We start from the raw sequence: 23,622 nt of genomic DNA, 5'->3' as shown, positions 1-23,622 counted from the left end.
CGGTCCCTTGACAGACGAGTTTGTATGGTTACTCCGTTGAGCCCACTGGCGACAGTCTGAAACCTCGTGTCGTCCCTCAGGCTGTCCATATCAGCATGGGGCTTCAGACTTCTGAGTAGCCTTTACAATGCTACCTCTTCCTCGGGTCGCATAGGCACTCTTCACATGATGAAGCTCCCGATCACAACCGAGTCCAATCTCGCGAGCAAGCCAGAGCGACGAGATGATTGACCATTGAAGCAATGCTCGGAGCTGTGCGGCTTTCACGCTGCTTCTTACATGCGTTCTGGCTTGTTCGTTGCCATACTGATGCACCACAGTCGAGGAGAGCTCTAGTGCCTGCTGATCCACTTGAATTCTTTCGGGTTCTGCGAATCTTTGTTGATAGAAATGCAGGGAAAGCGACGACACAAAGCACAATCATTTAGCTCATATACACAGCCTTAGTTCTATTCCTCAACTGCCGAACGTAAGTCGCGCAATTTCATTTCACTATTGGGTTTTCTTCTACTTTTCCGAAGTGAAGAGTCTGGCCCTGCCTGTGCCATGTTGTACAGCCATTACGCATGTTTTCTGACTTCGTGATGGTCGGGAGAACTGAATCCCGAAGATGAGCCGCAATGTGAATGCAGAGTAACATACAGATCTGGGCATCTGTGTTTGCCAACGGCCCTCAGTTGCTCCTCTCACGGAGGTGCTATGGCGTCTCGTCGTACTCTAGAAGCTAGGGAAACAACATGTTGTCTGGCCGCCCTCACAGGTAAGCTCTATTCACCTGACTACTTAAGCAGCCAGTTCCGAAAATGTCAGGCTCCTGTTCGTTAGGAGTCATGGCTACCCCCAATATGGCGCACATGGTCGCCGTCCTTGAGAAAAAGTACGCACGACTCTCTGGGTATAGCAGCTGGTGTCTGTAAATTGATCAACCTTCGAGCAGTCAGATCATGAACTTCATTGTTGTGGCCGTTGCGAGTCAGTCAGTGACGTCATGATCGGTGGACAGCATGCTAATGAAGGCCCTAGCGATTGTTGTGTTCGACTACTTGATGACTGTCCAGCAGGAACTGGAGCTCTTCTGGAAGAGAAGGTTGAACCTGTCCTCCATACTATTCCTATCCAATCGCTATGTGGCTATCAGTTATTATGTTGCCTTGCTCCCAATCAGATTCTTTCCTTCGGTCACTCAGGTCAGTAAATGAATGCCTCGATCATGGTGATGCTGCTATGGTGTTTCTGACGCTTCCCAGGAGTACGGCCCATCAATGTCACAGCTACAATAGAAGCTATTGACGTCAGGCAATTCTTAGATGCGTTGTGACCCATTACACCGAAGATATTCTAAGGTTTCTAGGCTACCTCCCATTTGCAGGTACATGGTGTTGGGTATGGCGTCGTACAGGTCTTGCTAAAGCTTTGAGAAGTGTTTTCAGCTCTCCGTGCCTACGCTCTTAGCAATAGGAGTAAGGTGGTGAGCGGGCTTGTATTTGTTCTAGGAATCATGCCCCTAGTTCTCAATTATTATGTAAGTCATGACACTCCTTGAGGGAACCACATATTTATGCAGTTTCAAGGGTGACTTGCATCACGTTGACGAGCAATATGATCCTATCCTAGGCTGCATCACAAATGTAAACACGTCGACAGCCTCAAACCACTTGTGAGTCAAAGCTCATCAGATTCACGTTTCGTAGGCTTACAATAAAGCAGGGGTAATTATCCAATCTGCACCGCCTTCACCATGCAACTTACAGTAGACGGCTCACAATACAGGAACTGTTGTGATCCGGACATGTCTCATTCTCTGTGACGCAAGTGTTGTATGCCTTACCTTGCATGCAACCTGGAAATATCGTGGTACACGAAGGATGTTACCTTCCATTGTGGACGTGATTTACCAGGATGGTGTGCACGTTGAGTCTCACTGATGTCTCCTGTATCTGAACACTATACAGAGACCATGTACTTCTCGTGGGTATAATGATGGCAATATGCGAAGCGTGGCTGAATAGTTCACAAGTGTTCTGTGCCTACTGAACGCTCTCCACCTCACATTTACTTTCCTGGTCAGTCTGATTTGTGCATAGAAATACTCATAGCACTCTGAGATATTTCACAGGATACACCTCTGCGCCCTGTTGGCAAGAACACCACTTATATCACACGATTCTCCGAGCCGTGAGTGAAGTGGTTTGATACAGTCTTTCAGCCTGCTATCATTGACAACGCTGTAGTTTCACTGCCATCATGGTATCCCACTTCCTCATTGACTTACGTGAAGCCGATGGGAGGAGGATGCATCGAGAGTCATTCATATCCCTTGATAGTATCGGCAGGCTGGAAACTCCCCAGTCCATGGTATTCTATAGACCATTTAGTGACGATTCAATCCGTGCTGTTATCGAGGACGATGACACAGAATCCATCTCTTATAGCATATAACATTGGAATTACACGTTTATTTCAATGAATATAGTAGCACATACCCGTTACTAAGTTAAAGTCGAGCAAAGCGCGCTGCCCGTAATTGACTATCATTGCAAGACCGCTTAGAACCCGTCCTCCTGTGACAAGCCACAAAGTCGCAGAGCATTCAGTACATACACCAAAAGTACCGAGGGTCAACGAAAGGTGCCATACATCACGATACGTGTGCGAAGCTACTGTGATCTGATCCCCTTTCGTCCTCCTCCCAGCCCCTCTCCGGGAATGAGAGCGCAAGCCGCTACAGCGCAGCGCACGTTGCAGACACTATCTCCTGAATGTTTCCTTGAAAGTCATGAACCCAAGGATGCTATGCACATTAGACCATAACGATAATTGCGGTGCGGTCACGCTTGCTCGTAGACGAGATTCAGTGCGGGGATGAGAAGACACATGGAGATAACGGCGGTGGAGATGTGGCTTAAGCACATGGCTGGCATTCAGATACTACATAGAATAGGACATACGTCACTCCAGATCTCTTCCTGTATTCTTGACCTCGGCTGCGCAGAAGAGGACAGGTGCACCAAAACATCCACCTATGTTCTGGCCTCCGGTTGGTTGGATGTTCGCGTTTGACTTGTGGAACATCACCCTGATGTAAGCCCCATGTTCTCCCTGTGAGTAAGGCTGTAAGAGGAGAGGTGAAATTGGTGCAAACGTACGCAGGCTTTTGAGTACCCGCCCGGTGCCCATCAAGCGACGAGAGAATGCGAAGTTAATCAAGGGTTCTGAATCATATCTACACGCCTAAGTGGCAACATGAGTAACCTGTCCCATTTAGGTATATTAGAGGAGCTGAACTGACCCAAAGGCATATTACATTCCCATAATCCTCCTGCAGCCTGGAGGATCAGTGATTCTACAGAAGTTCGTACCCGAGTGCCCCAGTAGGGTTAAGATCAAGACGACTAGAGTCTTGCCGTTCCAGCCTAGGAGTCGGGCACTGAAAGACAAAAATTGTACTGACCTTTCTCAGATTCATGTATGCAATTCCCGAGTGCTTGCTGAATCGCGCATTTCAGTTCTAAGGTTGGCTTGAATGTTGGGGCGGGACAAAGGCGCCCGAAGCTCGGACGAATCACCGCCCGCCATTTGCTGACGTCACCTAGACCGGAATTTGGCTGTCCGTCCTCGCAAGCCTGCGCATGCCCGCACATCGCCATATCTCTCCCTCTCTCCCTCAACCCTCCCGAGCTACATCTATGCATGCATCTTTCACATTCTGAGTACCTTTAGCTGCTTCATATCTGCTCTTATCTAGTTTCCTGCTGGCTCTAGCTTGGACACGATACGTTTTGTGGGGCCGACGCGCCCACTACCACCATCCCTATAGCCGCGAAAAGAACGCATCATGTACGAACCGTCTTCAAATCGTCCACGACACGGGACGCTACATGCCAACATGACCCGCGCTTCCATTACGCTCGTCTCCGGGAAGGGAGCGCATACGATTGCACCAGCCGATCACCCTCAACGCTCGAGCTACCCTGCACGTGTGAGTTGTTATAACAGGAGGACACGCTAAAGGGGTAGGAAGAATACAAGGGCTAGGGTATGTCCCTCGCTTAAATGTTTCTTCCAACGACGAATTGACCAGGTACGGGACTCGAGCAGGCGGTTCGCTTTCTCTGGCCGTACGCCGTAGTGGGTCTGTTTCTCCCGCATTCCGTTAGATGGTTGAAGTATATGAGCAAGCCTAGACCATCACTATCGCTTTTAATACCTCCTGACACTCGACCCCTCGACCGCGAAATCTCCACCATTATCGGAACGGAGCAGGCATACCTATCTTGGCATCGCTCCTCCCGCCCTGAGCTATCCTGCAGACGTCGTCCTGCGCTTGTATGTACGTGCCCTCCCCCTATCCACTTGGCTAATTGATCCTCGCAGTGTAAATGTAGCCGTCAAGAGCTCGTTGTGAGGATGGTCCTGTTGCGTGGGCAGGTAGCGAGTCTGGTTAGGTTGGCTCTTATCAGATTCTCGTCCGGCTTTCTTGACCACTCGCGCTTCAGTATTACTAGTTGGTAGTCCATCTCATGTGACCGTGCAGTTCGCCGAATACATTGTCGTTCGATTGGACTTGGTAGACGCTACCTTGCTCGACCTCGGGCTCATCGTGCCTCACCCACGTATACGTCACCGTCTCGTGGCGGCCTCGGCACGCAGACGAATCTCACGAACTCCAGTAAGTTGAATCCTGTCGTTCATCGCTGCCATATCAACTGCCATAGAGCCTCATGCTGACATCGGCTGTTTGACATTCGTAGGTAGCTTCTTGGAACTACCATCCGATTGTGGCCTGAGTAGGGCCTCGGCAATGGACGTCCTGTGCACTACGTCCTAATTCATCATAGTAGCGTCACGTCCAATTGATGCCCTTCGAAGCTACCTGTACGCCGCATGATCAGACAACACCGGCGTCAGACCTGAAGGTGGCGTTCGGTCGAACTTGGCGCCCATACAGGTTATTCTCCAACCGCCAACGTCGCGAGACACACATCCACGAAGTCCAAATCGCACACCAATATCGGTATGCTTGATATCAATTGCTTTACCTAAGTGTCTGTGACTCATGATGCCACGATGAACACTGTTGCCCTGCAGCAATAGACACTGCTCTGCGCCCTCTGCCGATAGAAAGCCACCATCCTCACTTGAGTACTCCGTGAGTATCGCTCTTCCTTCTAATACATTCCTGCCCAACATACGACTACGAAACCACAGGTCCTTCTTCCATTCTCTGTGGACGAATCCTGAGTTCCTCATAACAATCCTTCCCACTTCGCGCAAAATCAGCATCACTATTGCAGCCGAGGGCCCGGGACTGTTGGACCACATAAAGCAGAGTTCGATTTCGTCATGGTTCGCAATATGCACGGAGATTTGACGTGGCTGTCGCTATCCGACTTCGTCAACAATCTCCTCCCGACACCTCAACCCCTGCTCTCCAATTTCCCGCCCGAGCAGATGTCAAAGATCAACGCCTCGCTCAAAGACGTCATTCAGAACCACAATAAGCGTTCAAATAATAGCGACCGCCTTCCTGAGGATCAGCTTGCCTCCGACTTTGTGAGTGGCGTGATTTCTCTGAAGCCGGCTTTGTGCTGATTTTCTTCGAGGCGGATGTGATCAACAAGCACCTTCTTGACTACTGCGTACGGAGTATCACTCCCATCATTCCTGTCGATTCCGTCTCCGCTACACCTTCCTCTCAACAGATGTGGCAGACGGAGATGGCCGACAAAGTCCCGCGCTACGTCATGCGGCTTTCTCCTCGCCTTTGGGACCCGAGAGACGATGATAGGAACGTTTCCGACGCAGCGCTCTTCCGGAAGGACGCCGAGCTCGGCAAAGGCCGGCCCAACTGGCAACATCAGCGGGCGTTTTTTCAGTTCAAGCAGGAAGGCACGCACAACGACCCCTTCGACGAGGCACAGGAAGGAGAGGCGGAGGCCCTAGAAGAGAGAAAGAAGGTATGGGGGCAGCTCAGCGCCTACGCTGATCAAGTCTTCCTCTATCAACATCGTGCTGCCGCCTTCTCTCTCTTCGTGATCGGGAGGGAGTTTCGCGTCATGCAGTGGGACCGGATCGGTGTCTTCGTCAGCGAGAAGGTTGACTACCTCTTGCGTACGGATGCGTTGGTCGAGGTGCTCCTGGCGCTCATTGTCATGGACGACGAGGGTCAGGGCTTTGACACCTCTGCGACGCTGATCCAGAAGGGGACTGACGACTACCGGTTGATGGACAAACTTGCGGACGTAAACATCCCGTTCCATCTTCCTGTGGTCGGCCATGAAGAAGGCACCCCGCTCCCCGAGACTCTCCTTACTGCCCCGTCCCAGCCTCTACCTACCAATACGAACACGGTCATGAACGGCCCCAGCCCTGGTCTTGTCGACAGGGATACGGAACAACCGACCACTCTGCATATTCCTGATGGCGGCTCGTTCGTCTTCGAGTACGTTCTCGACTACTTCCGTAAATCTCTCACAGACTGGCCCCGGTACAACCTCACCATCGACGACGACGAGTTCCTTGTCTGCAAGCCATTCTACCACACGCGCGGAGTCTTTGGTCGAGGCACTCGTGGTTACGTGGCATACCGCAAGCGAACAAGGACGTTCGTCTTCCTCAAGGATACCTGGCGGCCGGTCCACGAGAATGTCAACTCCGAAGCCCAGATCCTAGACAAGCTCAATAAGTACGACGTCTGCAACATACCGACTCTCCTTACTGCTCAACAATTCGACTATAGCCTCTCACCTGACTGCAAAAGCGAGGACCCGAGCAAGAATGAAGAACCTCAGACCGGCGCACGCGAGGGTCGTTCGGACGAGCCTCACGGAGTCAAGCGTACCCACAGCGAGATGGAGGAAGAGCCGACGCCCGACGTGTGGCCATATGTCCATCATCGTCTCGCTTTCAAGGAGGTTTGCCTCCCGCTCAAAGCATTTCAGTCTAGCCGCCAACTGGTCAGCGTCATACGGGATGCGATTGAGGGTAAGCTAGCGCATTTCTTGGGTCGCTGGCATGTACTGACTGCTGAAACCAGCCCACTATGAAGCCACGAGCAAATCGAGGGTTATACACTGCGACGTCAGTAGCGGAAACATCCTGATTCTTCCCACCTTCATCGCATCAGACGACGACGACGGGAAACGTGTTGTTCGTATACGTTGGCGTGGGATTCTTGCAGATTGGGAGTTGTCTAAGCCGGTATCTGAGCCTGAGCAGGATGTCAGCAGGCAGCATCCCAAGCATGAGATCAGAGTGGTGCGCTCCGCTCAACGTTGTGGAACGAAGGAATCATTTACTATTTGAACAGGGTACCTGGCGTTATATGTCAGTGGCGTCTTTCTGGGATGCTTCTCATATCGTCAGCACTGCGGACGAGATCGAGTCTTTCTTTAATGTCCTCTTGGAAAACGCCATTCGCTACTGCTCCCACAACATGGAGCTGGAAGTTCCCTCATTCTGTGACGACTACTTCGTCCGATTCATGCGCCGACCCGACGGGACCATCAAGTGTCCTTCTCTCAAGGTCTGGGTGATAACCCAACTCGGAGCTCTGGAGTATGATGGCGTTGACATCGGATTTGGGCTGGACGGACGGCCCAACAACGCACTCAACATACTCTTTTCCACTTTGTTGGGATGGTTCAAGGCGCGGTACGACGTGAGGAAGTACGAAAACTCGCTTCCATCACACAAGACGCCTTCTTGCACGACGAATGCCGCGGCAGAGTCGGAACCTCCTGCCCGGCGCCCGCGCGTCGAATCGAGTAAACCCAAGATCGGCTCCCCCTTCCCAGGAATGACCTTCCGCAAGGAGCTGGCCGCCAGCGGGCCCATCCCTCCTTCGGAAGAGACATACGAAGAGGCCGCCAACCTCAAGGACCACGACGCTGTCCGCAACTTGTTTTGGGCGGTCTTAGATTCTGGGGCAGAAGAATGCGAGTGGCCGGAAAACGAGGTACTGCAGGATCACTTGCACGTTCCGGGTCCACCTGAGCCGGAGACCGAGGAGTCGGTCCATGACACTCGTTCTATAGCGAAAGTCTTTGCCAGAACTGTGCCGGTATTCCAGACGGTCTGTACCAAGACGACGCGTAGGCGAGCGGCGACTGCGAGCGGAAGGCTACTTATCAAGACCTGGCGACGTAAGTAGTGTCGATTTCTCTGGATGTGAGCCCTCGCACGTGCGTGCAGCTCTGTTGTGCCTCCAATCGTGTGTACCTCTTCCTTATATCTGTGTCACGATCTTTTGTTAGGCCGAGCCTTCATCATGTACCTGGTATCGCCTATGCACATGTTCGCAGACATTCTCGAGTATCATGTCCTCGTCCTCCGTCGAGCAAGGTGCTTGCTTGGGTGAGGTCCTTATGTTTACAAGATAGCAGAGAGAAATCCTTCCTCTAGACAGCGATCAATGTGTATTGACGGGGCCTCAAATCCACCTGACTTCAGTGACACTCGCGTGTGACTTTGCACATCTAATCTTAGCCTTGCTCTGCTAAATTCTCCTGATTAGAACCCACGAAGTGTCACAGAGAAGATTAGGATGTGCCAAGCGGTCCGGTGCCTGCTACAGACTGGAAGCACCAATCGCCGCTCGCTGTTTAACGCTTGTCCATGAGCAGCTGAGAATCGAGCATCATAATCTGACTATGGGGTCTTCATTCGCTACCCAACGAGCTTTCCTTGGCCACGTCATACAACAAACACTGATATTTGAGAACTGAACCCTGCAAGATGAAGACATACATGAGTTAACCTTGGCTTCGGCCGATGACACCGGATAGCTTCTGTGTTTGAGAGGTGCGACAGCGACTTGCGGGTTTCACGGATCCCCATACTCTGATAGAACTTCGTTTTACAATTGTTCCGAGAGTTTATATCTGTCCTGTACGGCTACTTAAACAGCCGATCTGGCTATCCTCGACGCTACTAATATGAGCCATGACCGCCATGAGTACTGAGGACATCCTTACTACTCTCAAAACGAAGTAAGTGCCAGTCTATGTATATTCCGGCTGGATTCTTATCCTAGATTCTCGATTGAGCAGTGTTATCATGAACTTCGTCATCGTTTCCACTGCTAGTCAGTGATGGAACTACAATCCCAGCCAAAAACTTTCTAACGGGACCGCAGCCCTCATTTCATTCGACCACTTGATAACTATACAGCAGGAGCTAGATCTCTTTTGGAAGAAACGGGTGACCTTATCCTCCATACTCTTCTGTTTCAATCGCTATACGGCGATTGTCTACTACGTCGTTATGCTCCCCATCCGTTTCTATCCTTCATTCACTCACGTCAGTAACACTTATGTCTGGAATCTACTGGTGCTCACACACAAACAGGAGTATGGCCCGTTCACGTTTCAGCTGGCCGCTCACGTTAAGCAATCTCTAGATGCCTTGTAACTCATTACTTCGATGATATCATGAGGTTCCTAGGATATATACCATTTGCGAGTAGGAGGTGTGACCCACAATCTCGTAGAGATCGTGCTGATATGGTGAATAGTGTTCTCAGCTCTCCGTGCCTATGCTCTCAGCAACAGGAGCAGAGCGATTGGCGGAATCGTTTTCATTTTGGGTATAGCACCCCTGGTTCTCAACTACTATGTAATATCATCAAATCCCTTGGAAGAATGAATCGAACACTTACATACTTCTTAGGGAGATTTGCACCATGTCGATGAGCATTATGATCCTATTCTAGGCTGCATCACCAATGTTAATGTCACAACGGCAACACATCATCTGTAAGTCCAAGGCAATCAGTCAGACTAGTTGCGTACTCATAGTATTATAGGGGTAAGTTCTTGTTTGCGAGGCCTTTATCATGCAGCATACGATAGACAGCGCACAACACAGGAGCTATTTTGATCTGCACGTTTCTCATTCTCTCCGATACAACCGTTGTATTCCTCACCTGGCGCGCAACATATAAGTCTCGCGGCTTACAAGGCACTGGGCCTGGGCTTGCAGATGTGCTGTACCATAACGGTGTGTACATTCGGTCTCAATGTTTTCATTTGGTCTAAGCACGAGTCAGGGACTCTGTACTTCTTGTAAGTATGATGCGGTAAATCGAGTTATGTGACACTGATTCTCTCAAAATCAAAGCCTCCTGTCTGTTCTAAATGCTCTACACCTCACGTTTACCTTCGTGGTGATTACAACTACAACTCCTATCACCAGCCTTTATCAAGCATCTCACGCGCTGAACAGAACACACCAGTGAGCCCTGTCGGCCTGAACACTACCTACATCACAAGATTCTCTGAGCCGTGAGTCCCTTAGTATATATCAACACACCATTGCTAAATTCTCCATAGGCTTACGGTAGTCATGGTGTCTCACTTCCTCATTGACCTACACCAAGCCAACGAGAGGATGATGTATCAAGTATCATTCCTCTCCTCGGATGTCATGAGCAGACTCGAGACTACGGAGTCCATAGTATTCAACAGGCGATCCGATGGTACCGATACAAGTGGTGCCACCACCGACGAGTATGACATGGATATAAGGAATCGATACAGCGTGCGGCGTTGACTTGCACAGTTATTCCGCAGTCCCCGATGTACACACTAGCCAGAAGATACAAAGGAAGTTGCACTAGCTTTAACTTTCATGAGCATATATCGCATCACGGCAAAGAGGAGACTTAAGCATGAACTCCTAGTATCGTGATATCGGAGACTCCGTGCTCCTATACACACATCTGTGCATCACCTCAACCCCACCCGAGCCGTGCGTTCGCCTGGACTAACATCGTACACTACGACGGTGTGGCCAATTCTAGTATCAAGCCAATGCAAGCAGTATTATACCGCAAGTGCCCGTAATCTCAGCTCATCTCTGCTGGCTACCATCGTCCTGGATCGATAGAATCTACCCAAGCATAGCTCCCTGTTATATGCACTTTCACCTACGTCCTGCCCGGAACAGCCGGTGATGATAAATAGCTAATGAACCCTGTGTAGGACAACCCGGACCCTGTCGAATAAGATCCGAGCGCACCGCGTGTTGAAGTTTCTGGACGACGGCGCAGATCAGCACTGGGAGCTCACAGGAGACGTGCGCGCACGTTCCCAATGCAACTTACCTATAACTTCACCCCCTACCTCGATCCGACTGCGACCGCCCCATCGCTTCGCGCAAGCGCAAACTATTCAGGTTCGGTCCGCTCCCGCTGGGGTATTCGTTGGATGGGGGTACATCTTCTCTGCATGCCGCGACGAAAGACCAGCCGCCGTGACCATTAGTGTTCGAGAAAGGGCAGTGGCGACAAGCTATGCGGGTAGCGACGATAGGCGTGAGATAGATGCATGTTGTCGGCTGTGGAGAAATATCTCAATGACATGAGTAGAATCAAGGATCTGCATACCTGACGGACACGGGTGTCGGCAAAAATCATACAAGACGTTGAATGCAAAGGACGACTCCACACAGGGCTATGTGCTCGATGTATGCGGGTTGTCGGTATGGGATGCACTCGTGGATTTGGACGAACTCCGTGCCCCCATTACAGACACGCGTGAACGCACTAGGCACATATACTTCGAATTCGCGACATGCGCTAGTGCTACCAACAGCGTCCCGCATGTTCACCGCACGCTATACTGATTACTAGCCCCAGGAGCATCTACATGGCCTTCGACATCTCTCGACTGCCACATCGCACTTCACGTGCTCTCGCTTGGTCCACGGCGAGGACTCTATCTGATGATGAGCAGGATTCCAAACCCCACAGGCAGAGGATTCCACCCGCATATGATCTAGACCAGCACGCACATGGCGAACTGCGACCCTTCCGCATCACATGATGGCGGGGGAGAGTGGTTACGACGTGGGAGCGAGAGCGAGCGAGGGAGAGGATCGACGCACATCCTATCCTAGTACCGGTATAGCCGCCGCAGTAGACCGCGTCCAGCAGCTGATCAACTGTCGCATGGTTCAGTCTCAATCCCAACTCCTCTCCAGGCTGAGGCTCCGCAGTCCAAGTCTTGCTCGCGAGTCCGGCCATAAGACCCATTAGCGCTTTTATACGCTCGATGGATAGGTCTGGGGCATCCTCAGACGGGTATCGTCCAGGAACGTGCGACTGAGGACCGCGTTCACGAGGACCTCCGCAGAGAAGTCGCTGACAGTGAAGATCATGTATCACCGTTGCTAGGTGCCTTGAACATAATCACTCACCGATAATTGGGGTCCTATTGCCCTCTGTCGACGCCTCCTACCCAACGAGCTTGTTGGATGCCGATATCATGAGAACGTACGTCCTTCGGACGGCAACGATGGCAATCTGGCATAGGCGTGTGCAACGTCATTGGTTCCGATGGCCGAGAACAATCTCAAGAGGCAACACAGACGCGTACAGCAGGGGAGCGGTGAGCGAGTCAGGGGGACAATAGGGGACAGTAAGGGGAAACGCTCGGAACTGGAAAGGTCAGTGAATTCCGGGACACAGCGTCAGACTCCGGCAGAGTCCGGTGAACAGCGTCGGAGGTGGACGGACTTCGACGGATGCCGCCGGACTTCGTTAGGCAGCGATGAACACCAGGATCGGCCATCGGGTTTCAAGGACGGCCATCAGATTGAAGTTCGGGTCCACTGGTGTTGATATCATTCGGTAAGTACTGGTACGCCCCCGCACACGCTTACTGCCAGCTACATGCATGCTCGAGACTTGGGACAGCGGTAATCTCATTGTCCTGAGCAAGTCCGCACGACCTGCACGCCCGTAAGGCACACGTTCCTCACCGACGCATCGTACCCCGTGTCTGCCCATTGTACAGGTCGTCCGCCGTGCTCACCTCTGGGGGCGGCCTGTCAATGTCCGAAGCTGTCCGCATCGTAACGACACGCCCAAAGTCGACGCGGCGAACGAGTGTCCCGAGCACCGACCCATCCTCCTGCTATATAGTGCGGTACACGCACGTGCCGTTCGTAGACGTAGTCGTGTTCTCGGATGCACCTCCCAGGAGTGCGCCGCTGCACCACGCGTCCGACGTTGCCGTATCACACGCGAGCACGCGTGGCGCCCCGAGCGCCGCAGCGTACTGTGGCTCGCTGGTGTACACTAGCTGTACCGCTGCGCGCTCGCAGTGTCGTTCAGCTCGGCTCTCGCGCTCGGGCAACGGCACGCTGACGCAGGGCGTCGTCCGGCTCGAAGGCCTCCGCGCGGGAGATGTAGGGTGGCCACTGGCCCCGTGCGGTCCTGTGGCACATATCCGATGGGAAGCCAGTCTGGGGTCTCGCGCCCGTCGGCCTCGTGTTGCATCGCGACCTGCACCGAAAAACTTGCGAACGCGACCTAGCCCTGCGTGCCCTGCTCTGGGAGATGCCCCGTCGCCGGTGAGAAAACAATTGGACTGGGTGGAGGGTAGAAGAGAGGGGACGTAGATAACACCGCGTCGATTTCGCCCTCGTCCGGCAGGTGTCGGCCTTGGCCGTGCATTGGACGGCAGGATACCGCCGCGAAGGATCAATGCCGTGACGTTGCGTGTGAGGAGGTCGAACTCGGGGATGAGGATCAACGCATTGGCCTCAATAGTGTACATTGGACAATGTTGAGACGAACGCGTTAGAACACGTATACAAGAATGTACTCACCAAGTCAACGATGACGACCTTGGGTGCTAAGGGCTCTGTAGTTGCTCCCGCCACCACGACCTGGATCGCAGACAATGCGAAGAGTCTGAAAAAGTACGCTCATGATTTGACAGGCAGGACTTAGCTGGTTGATCGGGTGCGAGAGAACGCAGACACCCAATACTCGTACGATACGTTACCACACTCGAGATTCGGGAGAACACAAGAATTTGCCGCAGCGCGGTCCTGCCACAGTATAGATGGTAGAACCGGCGCTACGACAAATTTCAATGGCTTGGCTCCTAACAAGGCATGCTAGGGGGCACGCTGAACGTGAACACACACCTTATGCCTGCCATCGCTAGCCTTCGCATCCACTCCCTGGTGTGTTTTCAGACCGGGCAACCTTGTGTGGACGTGAAGGAAGGTGCAGAAAAGGGGTTTTAGAAGCGACGATAGCATCGAGATCAACAGGCGGCAGGGCGAAAGGTGGGCACAGGGACCCATGCGACACGAGTCTCCATGCCAAGGGGGGGCAGTCACAGGGCACTTCAACTCATGTCGCATTGAAGGAGAAGAGAGGAGGTTAAGGGGAGGAAACAAAGGCGATTGCGACAGCCCAGAGCATCCGGTGCGCGAGATTACAGAGAACAGGTAACATGCCTAGACGGCGTGTGCAGAAATAGAGGTCAGGTCAGGTTGAGAGCTGAGCAGATGGAAAGGTCAGAGGGGGCACGGCAACATGACATGTTCCTGGAAGCGCAGAAGGGTAGTCGTACAGCGAGGAGACGTCCCAAATCCGCAGGGGAAAGAAGATGAGAGAACAGAGCGCAGCTCAGAGCTGGCCACCGCCAGCGTGGTCCCAACAGATGCACGTGACCGCCACCACACATACCTCCGATTGGGCCACTGTAAGCGCTCTTGCCCAACTGAACGTCGGCAACTTGACATTATTATTCCCTCTCATTGACCCTTGTCCTTGGTATAATACAATTTGGGCTGCTGGTCCGCTATCTCCGCCATCGAAATGTTGCACCTTGCGGCGCTACTCATTCGTCCCTCACTTAATACAGCCGTCGCCTTCGCGAGAGCCGGCGGAGATTTCGCCGTTGGTGAAGCGGCTTCCTGAAGCTGAGTAGCATGCGCGATGCTCCTCCTATGTCTTCCAGTTATCCCGTTGCCATTCTGACAAGATGCGCCACGGTTGCAGGGCGCCTGCATGCTCGTTTGCGCATCCAATCTTAACCTTGTTCTGTCTAACTCTGCCGATCAAAACGCACAAACCTTGACCAACGTGATTAGAACTGCTCATGCTGTATGACGGCTGGCACAAACCAGGTACACCGATCGTCTTTCATGGTCTAAAAGTTCTCTACCGGCCACTGAAAATGACTCAAATCACCACTTCCTGAAGGAGAGCTACAGTTGTGACATCAAAGTCCGCAAGGGGCCCCAGTTCGTCTCCTCCGATGACTCCTCATTGCTTCTCTGATTGAGGGGTGATGTAGGGGAGACAATCGAACCCCAAACGCTAATATAGCCTTTGTTGTGTATCTATCGCCGAAGTGTGAACTCTGTCTCCCCCGTATACTTAAGCAGAAAGCCCTAGAAAGCGCTATCCTCGAGTTCACCATAAGCCATGGCTACCTCGGGTACAGGTAACATTGTAGCTCTTCTCCAAACAAAGTATGTCATAGTCCTCGTATCTACCCGCTAGCTTCTCACTCCGTCTTCCTATGAGCAGTTCTATAATGAACTTCGTCATTGTTGCCACTGCGAGTCAGTGAGGACGCCTCAATCCAAGCGAATCTCGTGCTGATGTACCACTAGCACTTGTTGGGTTCGACCACTTGATAACTTTCCAGCAGGAACTGGAGCTCTTCTGGAGTAGACGGTTGAATCTGTCTTGCATGGTCTTCTTTTTCAATCGCTATGTCGCTGTCATCTACTATGTAGCCATGGTCCCGATCCGGTTCTTTCCTTCAGTAACTCAGGTCAGTGATGCAAATTCCTAACCTGGACCGACGCTGATACTGTTCAGGAGTATGGCCCATTTATATCTCAGCCGATAGCTACTGAACTCAAGCAATCACCAGCTGCATTGTAACCCACTTCTCCGAAGATATCCTGAGGTATCTGGGATACTTCCCATTCGCAGGTACATGGTGTTCACTACGGCGTTGTCGAGGTTGTACTAATATCATGAGAAGTGTTTTCCGCTCTCCGTGCCTATGCTCTTAGCAATAAAAGCAGAGTGGCTAGCGGAGTTGTTTTTATTCTGGGAATAGTGCCCCTGGTTCTCAATTATTATGTAACTCATGTCGCTCTTCCGGATAATGCATCACTTACAAACAGACTTTCTAGGGAGATCTCCATCACGTTGACGAGCACTATGATCCTATTCTAGGCTGCATCACGAATGTGAACGTCGCCACAGGGACGAGTCATCTGTGAGTCCAATACACACGGTTGGACCACTTTTGTTTGAACTCACAGTCCTGAGACAGGGGTATGATTCTGATTTGAAAGGCCTTTACGAGTCAGCATACGATAGACAATGCCAATACAGGGACCATCGCAATCTGTTCATGCCTCATCCTTTGTGATGCAACCGTTGTATGCCTTACCTGGCGTGCAACCTATAAATCTCGCGGCCCACGAAGAACAGCACCGTCTCTTGTGGATGTGATGTACAAGAATGGTGCGTAGGTCTTGTCGAATTGGTGTCTGTTAATCTCAATCCCAGTCAGGAACTATGTACTTCTTGTAAGTGAGATGCAGCCAAAAGAGTAATGCGCCACTGAGGAATACGAAGTGTCCTGTGCCTTCTGAACGCCCTGCACCTCACGTTCACCTTTCTGGTGAGCATGGTTTCTATCAGACATCGGCATAGACTCTCTGAAGTACTACACAGGATACACCTGTGCGCCCCTATGGGATGAACACCACCTATATCACAAGATTCTCCGAACCGTGAGTTGAGTTCATCTGTAGTCCAGCACATCGATTTTGAGACCTCTATAGGCTTACGGCCGTCATGGTATCCCACTTCCTTATTGATCTCCACAAGGCGGACAAGAGGATGATACATCAAACGTCTTTTCTCACCTTGGATGTCATGAGTCGATTGGAGACTCCAGAGTCTATATTGTTTCATGAGCCGTTTGGTAGGAACGATACGAGCGGTGCTTCTACCGACGATTACGGCATGGATACGATGAACTCTTACAGTGTATGATCGTTAACTTGCACAGTTGTTCTATAGTCCACATCCGAATTATTACCTACTAACCAAAGGATACAGAGTGAATGCGCTGGATACAGGAGAAGTATATGCTAGGCGGAACGGATGCTCTTTCCCTGTCGTGATTGGCAATATACAGTAGTTACACCTGAGTACAGGCGAGTATAGTCCTGCAATCCCTCTTCTGATCGTCTGAAGCACTTCCCTGATGCAGCGCGGGCTAAAACAGTGGCATAAAAGCACAGATGTTGACCCGGGTCAACTGCAGCGCTGCGACCTTGTTGACAAATGAGAGTATTTGAGCCAGAAGCCAAGGAGGAAGGGCCTGTACTTGAGAAGCTGTCCATCTCACAGTCTATCGAGTCGAAGGAGGGTACAATACGTACGAGCACCTTCTAGGATGCCCTTGGTGATGCCATTCACGATGGACACAGAACGGACGGAAAAATTCGGATCCTCTCCAGCCGACACACGCTCGCATCGCAAGCCGAGGCGGCTGACTTTTCAGCCTGTAGTAGATATATAGAACAGATATTCTGATCAGAGAAAGGAGCTTCGCCATACTTGTTGCGCAGCCTGCGGTTGTATAGATGCTCGTGCCTCAGTGTCCCAGGAAGCTGACGCACGCCATCCACCGCTCTGTGCAATGTCGTTAGTGGATATAAATTGAAGTGAGCTCCGAGGAAACAATAGCGGGAGCAGTAACTGCAGCATATATGTAGCCAACTATACTGCGTTTGAGCGATATGTAGGCGGAGCGAGCTGAGAACTGTTGCACGACGTAGGACGCAACGAGCTCGTGCAAGCAGCAGGCGCGCGTAACCATGGACAGCCTGCGTCTGCCCGGGCCGCCAGGCTGCGGCGACTATGCGGACATAGGGAAGAAAACCGCGGCGCGCCCCTCTCAGACCTAGCGAGTCCCTGCACTAGTAACCCTCCACAAGAAACTTCGTCCCCTTCGTTGTTGCGCTACTATTCATCCCATCATGAAACGTAGTCCTCATCTGCTTCAACTGCTTCTATCTCTAGCAGGATGAGAAATCTTCCCACCATATGTGAACCCCCACCTTGCTCCTATTACTCATGAACATTCGACCCGCTCCTGAACCTTCCACCATCAGATCATCAGGGCTAGAACACTCCTCCAGACTCCCGTCCAAGTTGCCTAACCAGAGGCAATCCTTGGTTTAGCCTCTAGACGGTACGTCGAAACCATGCTGGTCGCTTCCTTTGTCTTATATAGCTCATTATAGCCTGACATCGACGCACCGTGTGTAGGGATCATCTATTGGGGAATGCTGCATGGCGGCTATCTGTCAAAGCCTCATCTGCCAGAGTCTATACTTACAGCCCCTGAGAGCGAAACCTTGCTCATCGAGCCACTCTAGAGGCACACTATTAATAGTATGATGGATCCGTCACGAACCCAAAAGCCAGGTGAAACACTCCGAGGTATCACTGAATGCGAAACCGCTGATCCATTTTTCAGTTACCGTAGCAATGCCGGTGTATATAGCGAGGCGCGTTGAGAGTGTTTGCGCTTCAAGTGGAGTGGGGCAGGTAGATCCCATACTTCCACCTCCTTTCCAATATGTCGTCGATACCTGAAGGTGGACTAGATGATATCATCTCGTCCTGTTACTGGTCGTGAGTGGCCTAGCGACCCTAATGCAGCACCTCTAATAGTCTCTCTCAGATCCTTTGTCGACTATTGGGAGGTCGCAATTCCAGGTATCGCTGCTCACATCCATCACAACACTCTAATATTCTTGAATACAGTGATGGTTTTCTACGACTGGGCTGAATCCCTCCCTCGAGAAGTAGAATCGTTTATAGCAGGGAATTCAAGGCCTCTGTCTGCTTGGCTGTACTTCTTCAATAGATATGCCAATCTCGTTAGCTAGGTGATTGGATTGTTGACGTATTCCAGGCTATCTACCGAGGTAAACGTAATAAATTCACTGAACCATATACGGATGGCTGATTGAATCTACTAGGAGGTGAGTTGCAGTCACATCAAACTGGAATCTGCACCAACCCCCCGTCTACTCAGCTGCGGTAAGATCCAGGTCGCAACTGATCTCCTGCAGTACTTGTCAATGATCGCACCCGCATGTGAGTATCCCGCCCGTGATGTTCGCACTTGTCTTTCCTCTGACCCGAGAGCCGCAGTATTCACGGGACTGAGGGCGTTTGTACTGAGTCAATCGTGGACACTATCATTTGTTGTATTCGCCTTGTCATTCCTGCCTTTTTCAACGGAGCTGGTAGGTTTCCCTTCTAGAATAGTCGCTCCTCCTAATCTATATCAATCACCAGATCACCTTTGGATACCACCCCTCTGGAGTCATCGACCCACTTTCAGGTTGCACAGAATCTGATGATTATCCTCTGTCTCTGGGGTACAAGTATGCCATTCTCTTACTCAATGACTTATTCGTGCATGACGACAGCTATTGCAGAAGTGTGTGCTGAACGAATAATCGCGTATCGGCCTATTCACGTGATTCTACGGTAGTCACCATCGTCAACCGAACATCTACCATTATTGCGGATATCATACTTATCACGCTGACTTGGTGGTCACTTCGCGGACGAAGCGTAAGACGGGCAGCAAGCTTGTTTACAAAGACAAGCCTTATGGGAGTTATGCTTCGAGACGGTCAGCGCATCTCAGACATCTGTGCTACAGCATGCTGAGACGAGACAACAGGGATCGTGTACTTCATGTGGGTTGGTATGCCGTACATCTAGATCCTATCCTGACTCCTGCATCATCAAGCGTACTATTGATGTTGAACGTCGTACTACTGATCTTGCTACAATTATCACCGGTATGTTTTGCTCACACTGTCGCTATATACAGATCTAGAGCTAATGTAGCCTTAGGTCAACGCCATACTATCCGGTGGTGACCAACTGTCAACCCTTATGGCTCCGTAAGTCCGGGCCTTTCCTAGCAACGAAGAATGACCCTACTGACCTCTCTTCTTTCCCCTGCTCAGACTGTCCTCTATCCTTGTCTCGCATTTTATGCTAGATCTTCAAGAGGCGTACCAGCGAATGAACGTCGGTTTGGTATCTGGCGACCCTATGCATACATCCCGTACCACAAGCTCCCCTACATTGATATTCGCTCCCGCGCCTGGCTCGCTTGCCGCGCGTATTGATGCTCCATTTGTAGATCCACTAGACACAGACTGGGATCAGGGTACTTCAGAAGATGTGGGCTCAATGACTGAAACTCATGTACTAGGTATTATCACGCGCAGAGAGGAGAGGATAGTATGAGGTTCAGGTCTGGCTGAAGAGGGTTCACATAGCATCCATTGGCGTGATGCAGTAAAGGCCTGATGACGGACATACCATCGGAAAATTTAGGAGTTGAGAAGCGTGGTCGCAATGCACCCATTCCACGCTCCTTGATCCGGTACGATACGTGTGGGCATCTGTTTGAATCTCAGTGGCTTAGATCCTGGAAGCGATTGTATGGGCATGAAGAGAACGATACTACGCCCCTTCAATGGGGATTCTGCCCATGGGATAGGTACAAACAGAAGCCCTAGCAAAGTCAGACGAGATGCCTCCGCTCTTCGGTGTCATGGTCTCGGAGACTCCATGGTCCCAAACACGTTTGCCTGCACCGTGCAATGCAGACATATCGCACAATGCTCTGGGTGATAACGCAGGTTAATTCCCTACATGCGTGTTCAGAGTAAACGTGGATGGCAGTTACCACACTACGGCATGCTCGCGACCCTTGACATGATAGTGCTCAAATATACTATGACCAGTAATTCTCGCCCAGCGTCTGCACAAGACCGAAGTCGAGCGGCTCGCCTCTGCGATCCGGGATGTTACTGACCGCGCGGCCGACGAGAACAAAGCCCGTCGCGGAATTCTAGACGAAAGTAACCGGCAGCACCGGGAGCTCAGAAGCGATGTTCGCGCATGATCCTACCAGCACTTACCCAAGTATTCTACTCCGATAGGATCTCCGAGCGAGCTAGCGCACGGATGTTCGCTTTCAGCCATACCCGCGTCGCGCCCGGTATCTGACTAACAAGCTCGCCAAAGCTTCATTTCGCGTGCGCTGAGCTCACGCTCTCCAAGACGTCCGGCGTGAAGGTCGGGATCGTCAGTGTCGTCCGCTCTCACCGAGAGAGTTGTTCGGCGGGAGTAGATATGGGACCTGTCCGCAGACAGTGACCACGATCCAGTAGTGGGAGCCAGCCATCAAGGTTCGAGACAGAGAGGGGGATTTGCAAGAAGAATGACGACAAGCTACATGGTCGCCGACGATGAGGGTAAAGCCGACGCATACTGCTCGCTGCAGAGGAAGCCCGTCGTCCAGTAGATATCATGAAAGATCCGCGAGCGTGATCAAGAATTAACATCAGCAAAGTCATGCACAAACATAGTCGTCAAAAATGAAGGACAACTCCGCCGAGGGCTACATGGCAAGTCCATGCGCGTGGTCGGTATGGGACGCGCTCGCGGGCTGAAAAAACATCATACCCCATACCAGGCACTACACAAGTGAACACACTAGGTACATAAGCTCCGCGACATGTGCACGTGTCGCCAACAATGCATCGCATGTCGTCAGGACAATATGATGATGACTAGCAGCAGGGGCCTCAACTTGGCCTTCAACGTTTCTCAACCCCCGCATAGCAACATGTCTCGTTGCGGGATGCATGGCGAGGACCCAGTCATGCCACGGGCAGTATCTCAGACTTCACAGGTAGAGGGTTACACTGAACCGATCTCATAACATTGTTCCGCATGGTTCCGTGCGCAATGCGCGGCGCATATACTAGTAGATCCCATATTCGCGCACTCTGGCAGTATCATGAATAAAACTGTGATGATAGACCTCGACGACAACAGCCAGAGGATGAGGGCACTTCTGGGCGACATGACAGGGAACGCGAGTGGATACGACGTAGGGAGAAAGAACAGAGGGAAAACAGAGTTACTCACGTCCCGTCTGAGCAGTACCCATGTAGCTGCAGCTGTCGACCTCCAGCAGTTGATCGATGACCCTCGCATGGTTCGGTGCTACTCCCTAGTCCTCTCGGGGTTGGAGCTCCGTGGCCAATGCTCTATTCACGAGTTAGGCGGCAAGATCGCTGACCCCTTTTATCCATACTCGACGCGTAGGTCGGGAGCATCCTCATTGCCGAAGATTAGCTGGTCCGAGAAGGGGCGATTGAGTACCGCGTCAAAGAGGACCTACGCAGAGAAGTCGCCCACTGCGAACACCATCTGTCTCCATCACTCGGTGTCTCAGGCGTAAGGACGCACCTGTAGCCAGACTCATAATGTCCCTTGTCAACGCTTGCTACTTGACGAGCTCGTTGGACGCCGATGCACCAGTGGCATAAGTGTGCGCAATGTCCTCAGCGGCTATGGATGAGAGCCATTTTGGGGGCTTATCGGAGAGGCGGCAGAAATATAGACAGTAGGAAGGCGTTGAGTAACACCTATGGTGCACGAGTCAAGATGAGAAAACTGGCGGCAACGTGGGACACGATGCGCTCGAGCCAGTAATAAGCGCGGGTTCTCGAACATCCGCGCATGCGCTTGCTCCGTCGCATACATACCTGGGTTTCTCCCAAATCATGCACACTGGGGTAGCAAAGCAGGATGATGGCGTGCGCTGAGACATGGGATATGCGCATGATCTGCTCTGAACATCAGTACTCACCACCTAATCCCACTGGGCTGCTATCCAGAGAAATTGTCTGAGTCCGAGGTGTCTTCCGGCTCATGTTGCTGAGCGGCTTTGAGACGGGTATTCAACGGTGCGCCCTTCCCATGTTTTGACAGTCTTTGTGTCTGTGGCTGTCATACCTCGCTGGCGAGATTGACGAACGAACCGCCCAGCATTGGATGGACTCCTCGCGCCTTCACAACATCAAGCTTGATGGCGCGGGATCCCGACGAGGTACGTGTGCGGACACCGGCTTGACTGAGTGTCGACCGCATCTGATCGGATGCCAATGCATCCCCTCACCACCAGATTCCGTTGCATCCACAGTTATCTCAAACTCATACGCTCAACTTACGCCTCCGCTCTCATTACGCATGCGTCCCACATACCCTCCTTCATCTTGACTGCATTGCATGTAGTCACTGACGACTACCAGGTCTGCACCTCGCAACCGCGAAAGTAGTCATAGCCGTCACTGTTGTACTGTGCTCGGAGGCCCTCGACGCTCGCTCCGACTCTAACTCGGTACCCCGAATAAGCAGCGACCATTGTGCGACTCGGGATATGAGAGCTCGCCACTTCCGACGCCAGAATGGCTCGATCCGCCGACAGGAAATGCACGATACGGCGGTGGCGCCACAGGCCCAGTGTCTCGGACCGTAAATTCGCCCGATGCTTGGCGGGTGGAGGGAAATTGCAGCAATGTTGCTTGAATGCGTCCGACCTTGGAAGAGAATGGGTGGCGTATCGAGGTATGTTTCCATCTCTATGCACTGCTTCCCCCTCCTCTCCTGTTGCCCGTGATTCGTGACCATGGCTTGCTGCAAATGGCTCCCACAACGAGAGAGTCATGGACATTCGCGTCGCTCGCTCTCTTGCCCTGCGACGGCCGTTGCGCCTATATTATGTTCAACCTCCCCGTATGCGCGGTACAAATTACAGCGAACTTCTGTAATCTCTCTGCGGTACCACTCACCCAGTGCGAGATTACCAGAGCAACCGAACAGTGTGGCTCTTTTGCTTCGAGGCAACCGTCTTCAGCCTGATTAATGATTCGGGGCTATTG

At 51.8% G+C, this 23,622-nt stretch overlaps 6 protein-coding genes across 6 annotated transcripts; 5 read left to right on the top strand and 1 right to left on the bottom strand.

Annotated features, from left to right (window-relative positions):
• Positions 1-830: 830 nt before the first annotated feature.
• Positions 831-1,280, top strand: DICSQDRAFT_172022 (uncharacterized protein; the record flags this gene model as incomplete). Its single annotated transcript, XM_007367738.1, has 4 exons — positions 831-877; positions 938-972; positions 1,024-1,187; positions 1,248-1,280. 4 exons carry the CDS (start codon positions 831-833, stop codon positions 1,278-1,280), a joined length of 279 nt encoding a protein of 92 aa, XP_007367800.1.
• Positions 1,281-3,694: 2,414 nt separating this feature from the next.
• On the top strand, positions 3,695-4,337 carry DICSQDRAFT_138548 (uncharacterized protein). The gene is made up of 2 exons (XM_007367737.1): positions 3,695-4,036; positions 4,099-4,337. Exon 1 carries the CDS (start codon positions 3,836-3,838, stop codon positions 4,007-4,009), a length of 174 nt encoding a protein of 57 aa, XP_007367799.1. The 5' UTR covers positions 3,695-3,835; the 3' UTR covers positions 4,010-4,036; positions 4,099-4,337.
• A 4,615-nt stretch (positions 4,338-8,952) lies between these two features.
• On the top strand, positions 8,953-9,411 carry DICSQDRAFT_172020 (uncharacterized protein; the record flags this gene model as incomplete). Its single annotated transcript, XM_007367736.1, has 4 exons — positions 8,953-8,990; positions 9,051-9,085; positions 9,137-9,300; positions 9,349-9,411. The coding sequence occupies 4 exons, from the start codon at positions 8,953-8,955 to the stop codon at positions 9,409-9,411; spliced, it is 300 nt and encodes a 99-aa protein (XP_007367798.1).
• A 5,821-nt stretch (positions 9,412-15,232) lies between these two features.
• DICSQDRAFT_172019 (uncharacterized protein) lies at positions 15,233-15,700 on the top strand (the record flags this gene model as incomplete). Its single annotated transcript, XM_007367735.1, has 4 exons — positions 15,233-15,279; positions 15,338-15,372; positions 15,424-15,587; positions 15,635-15,700. The coding sequence occupies 4 exons, from the start codon at positions 15,233-15,235 to the stop codon at positions 15,698-15,700; spliced, it is 312 nt and encodes a 103-aa protein (XP_007367797.1).
• A 581-nt stretch (positions 15,701-16,281) lies between these two features.
• On the top strand, positions 16,282-16,831 carry DICSQDRAFT_128282 (uncharacterized protein; the record flags this gene model as incomplete). Its single annotated transcript, XM_007367734.1, has 4 exons — positions 16,282-16,294; positions 16,340-16,359; positions 16,508-16,566; positions 16,618-16,831. 4 exons carry the CDS (start codon positions 16,282-16,284, stop codon positions 16,829-16,831), a joined length of 306 nt encoding a protein of 101 aa, XP_007367796.1.
• A 5,353-nt stretch (positions 16,832-22,184) lies between these two features.
• On the bottom strand, positions 22,185-23,408 carry DICSQDRAFT_128281 (uncharacterized protein; the record flags this gene model as incomplete). The annotated part of the gene is made up of 6 exons (XM_007367733.1): positions 22,185-22,326; positions 22,447-22,471; positions 22,551-22,626; positions 22,697-22,831; positions 22,912-22,960; positions 22,990-23,408. 6 exons carry the CDS (start codon positions 23,406-23,408, stop codon positions 22,185-22,187), a joined length of 846 nt encoding a protein of 281 aa, XP_007367795.1.
• Positions 23,409-23,622: the final 214 nt, after the last annotated feature.

This window comes from Dichomitus squalens (assembly GCF_000275845.1).
Source record: "Dichomitus squalens LYAD-421 SS1 unplaced genomic scaffold DICSQscaffold_28, whole genome shotgun sequence".
NCBI classification, from domain to species: domain Eukaryota; kingdom Fungi; phylum Basidiomycota; class Agaricomycetes; order Polyporales; family Polyporaceae; genus Dichomitus; species Dichomitus squalens.
Note: the sequence above shows the minus strand (reverse complement) of the source record. Positions and strands in the feature narration are given on the sequence as shown.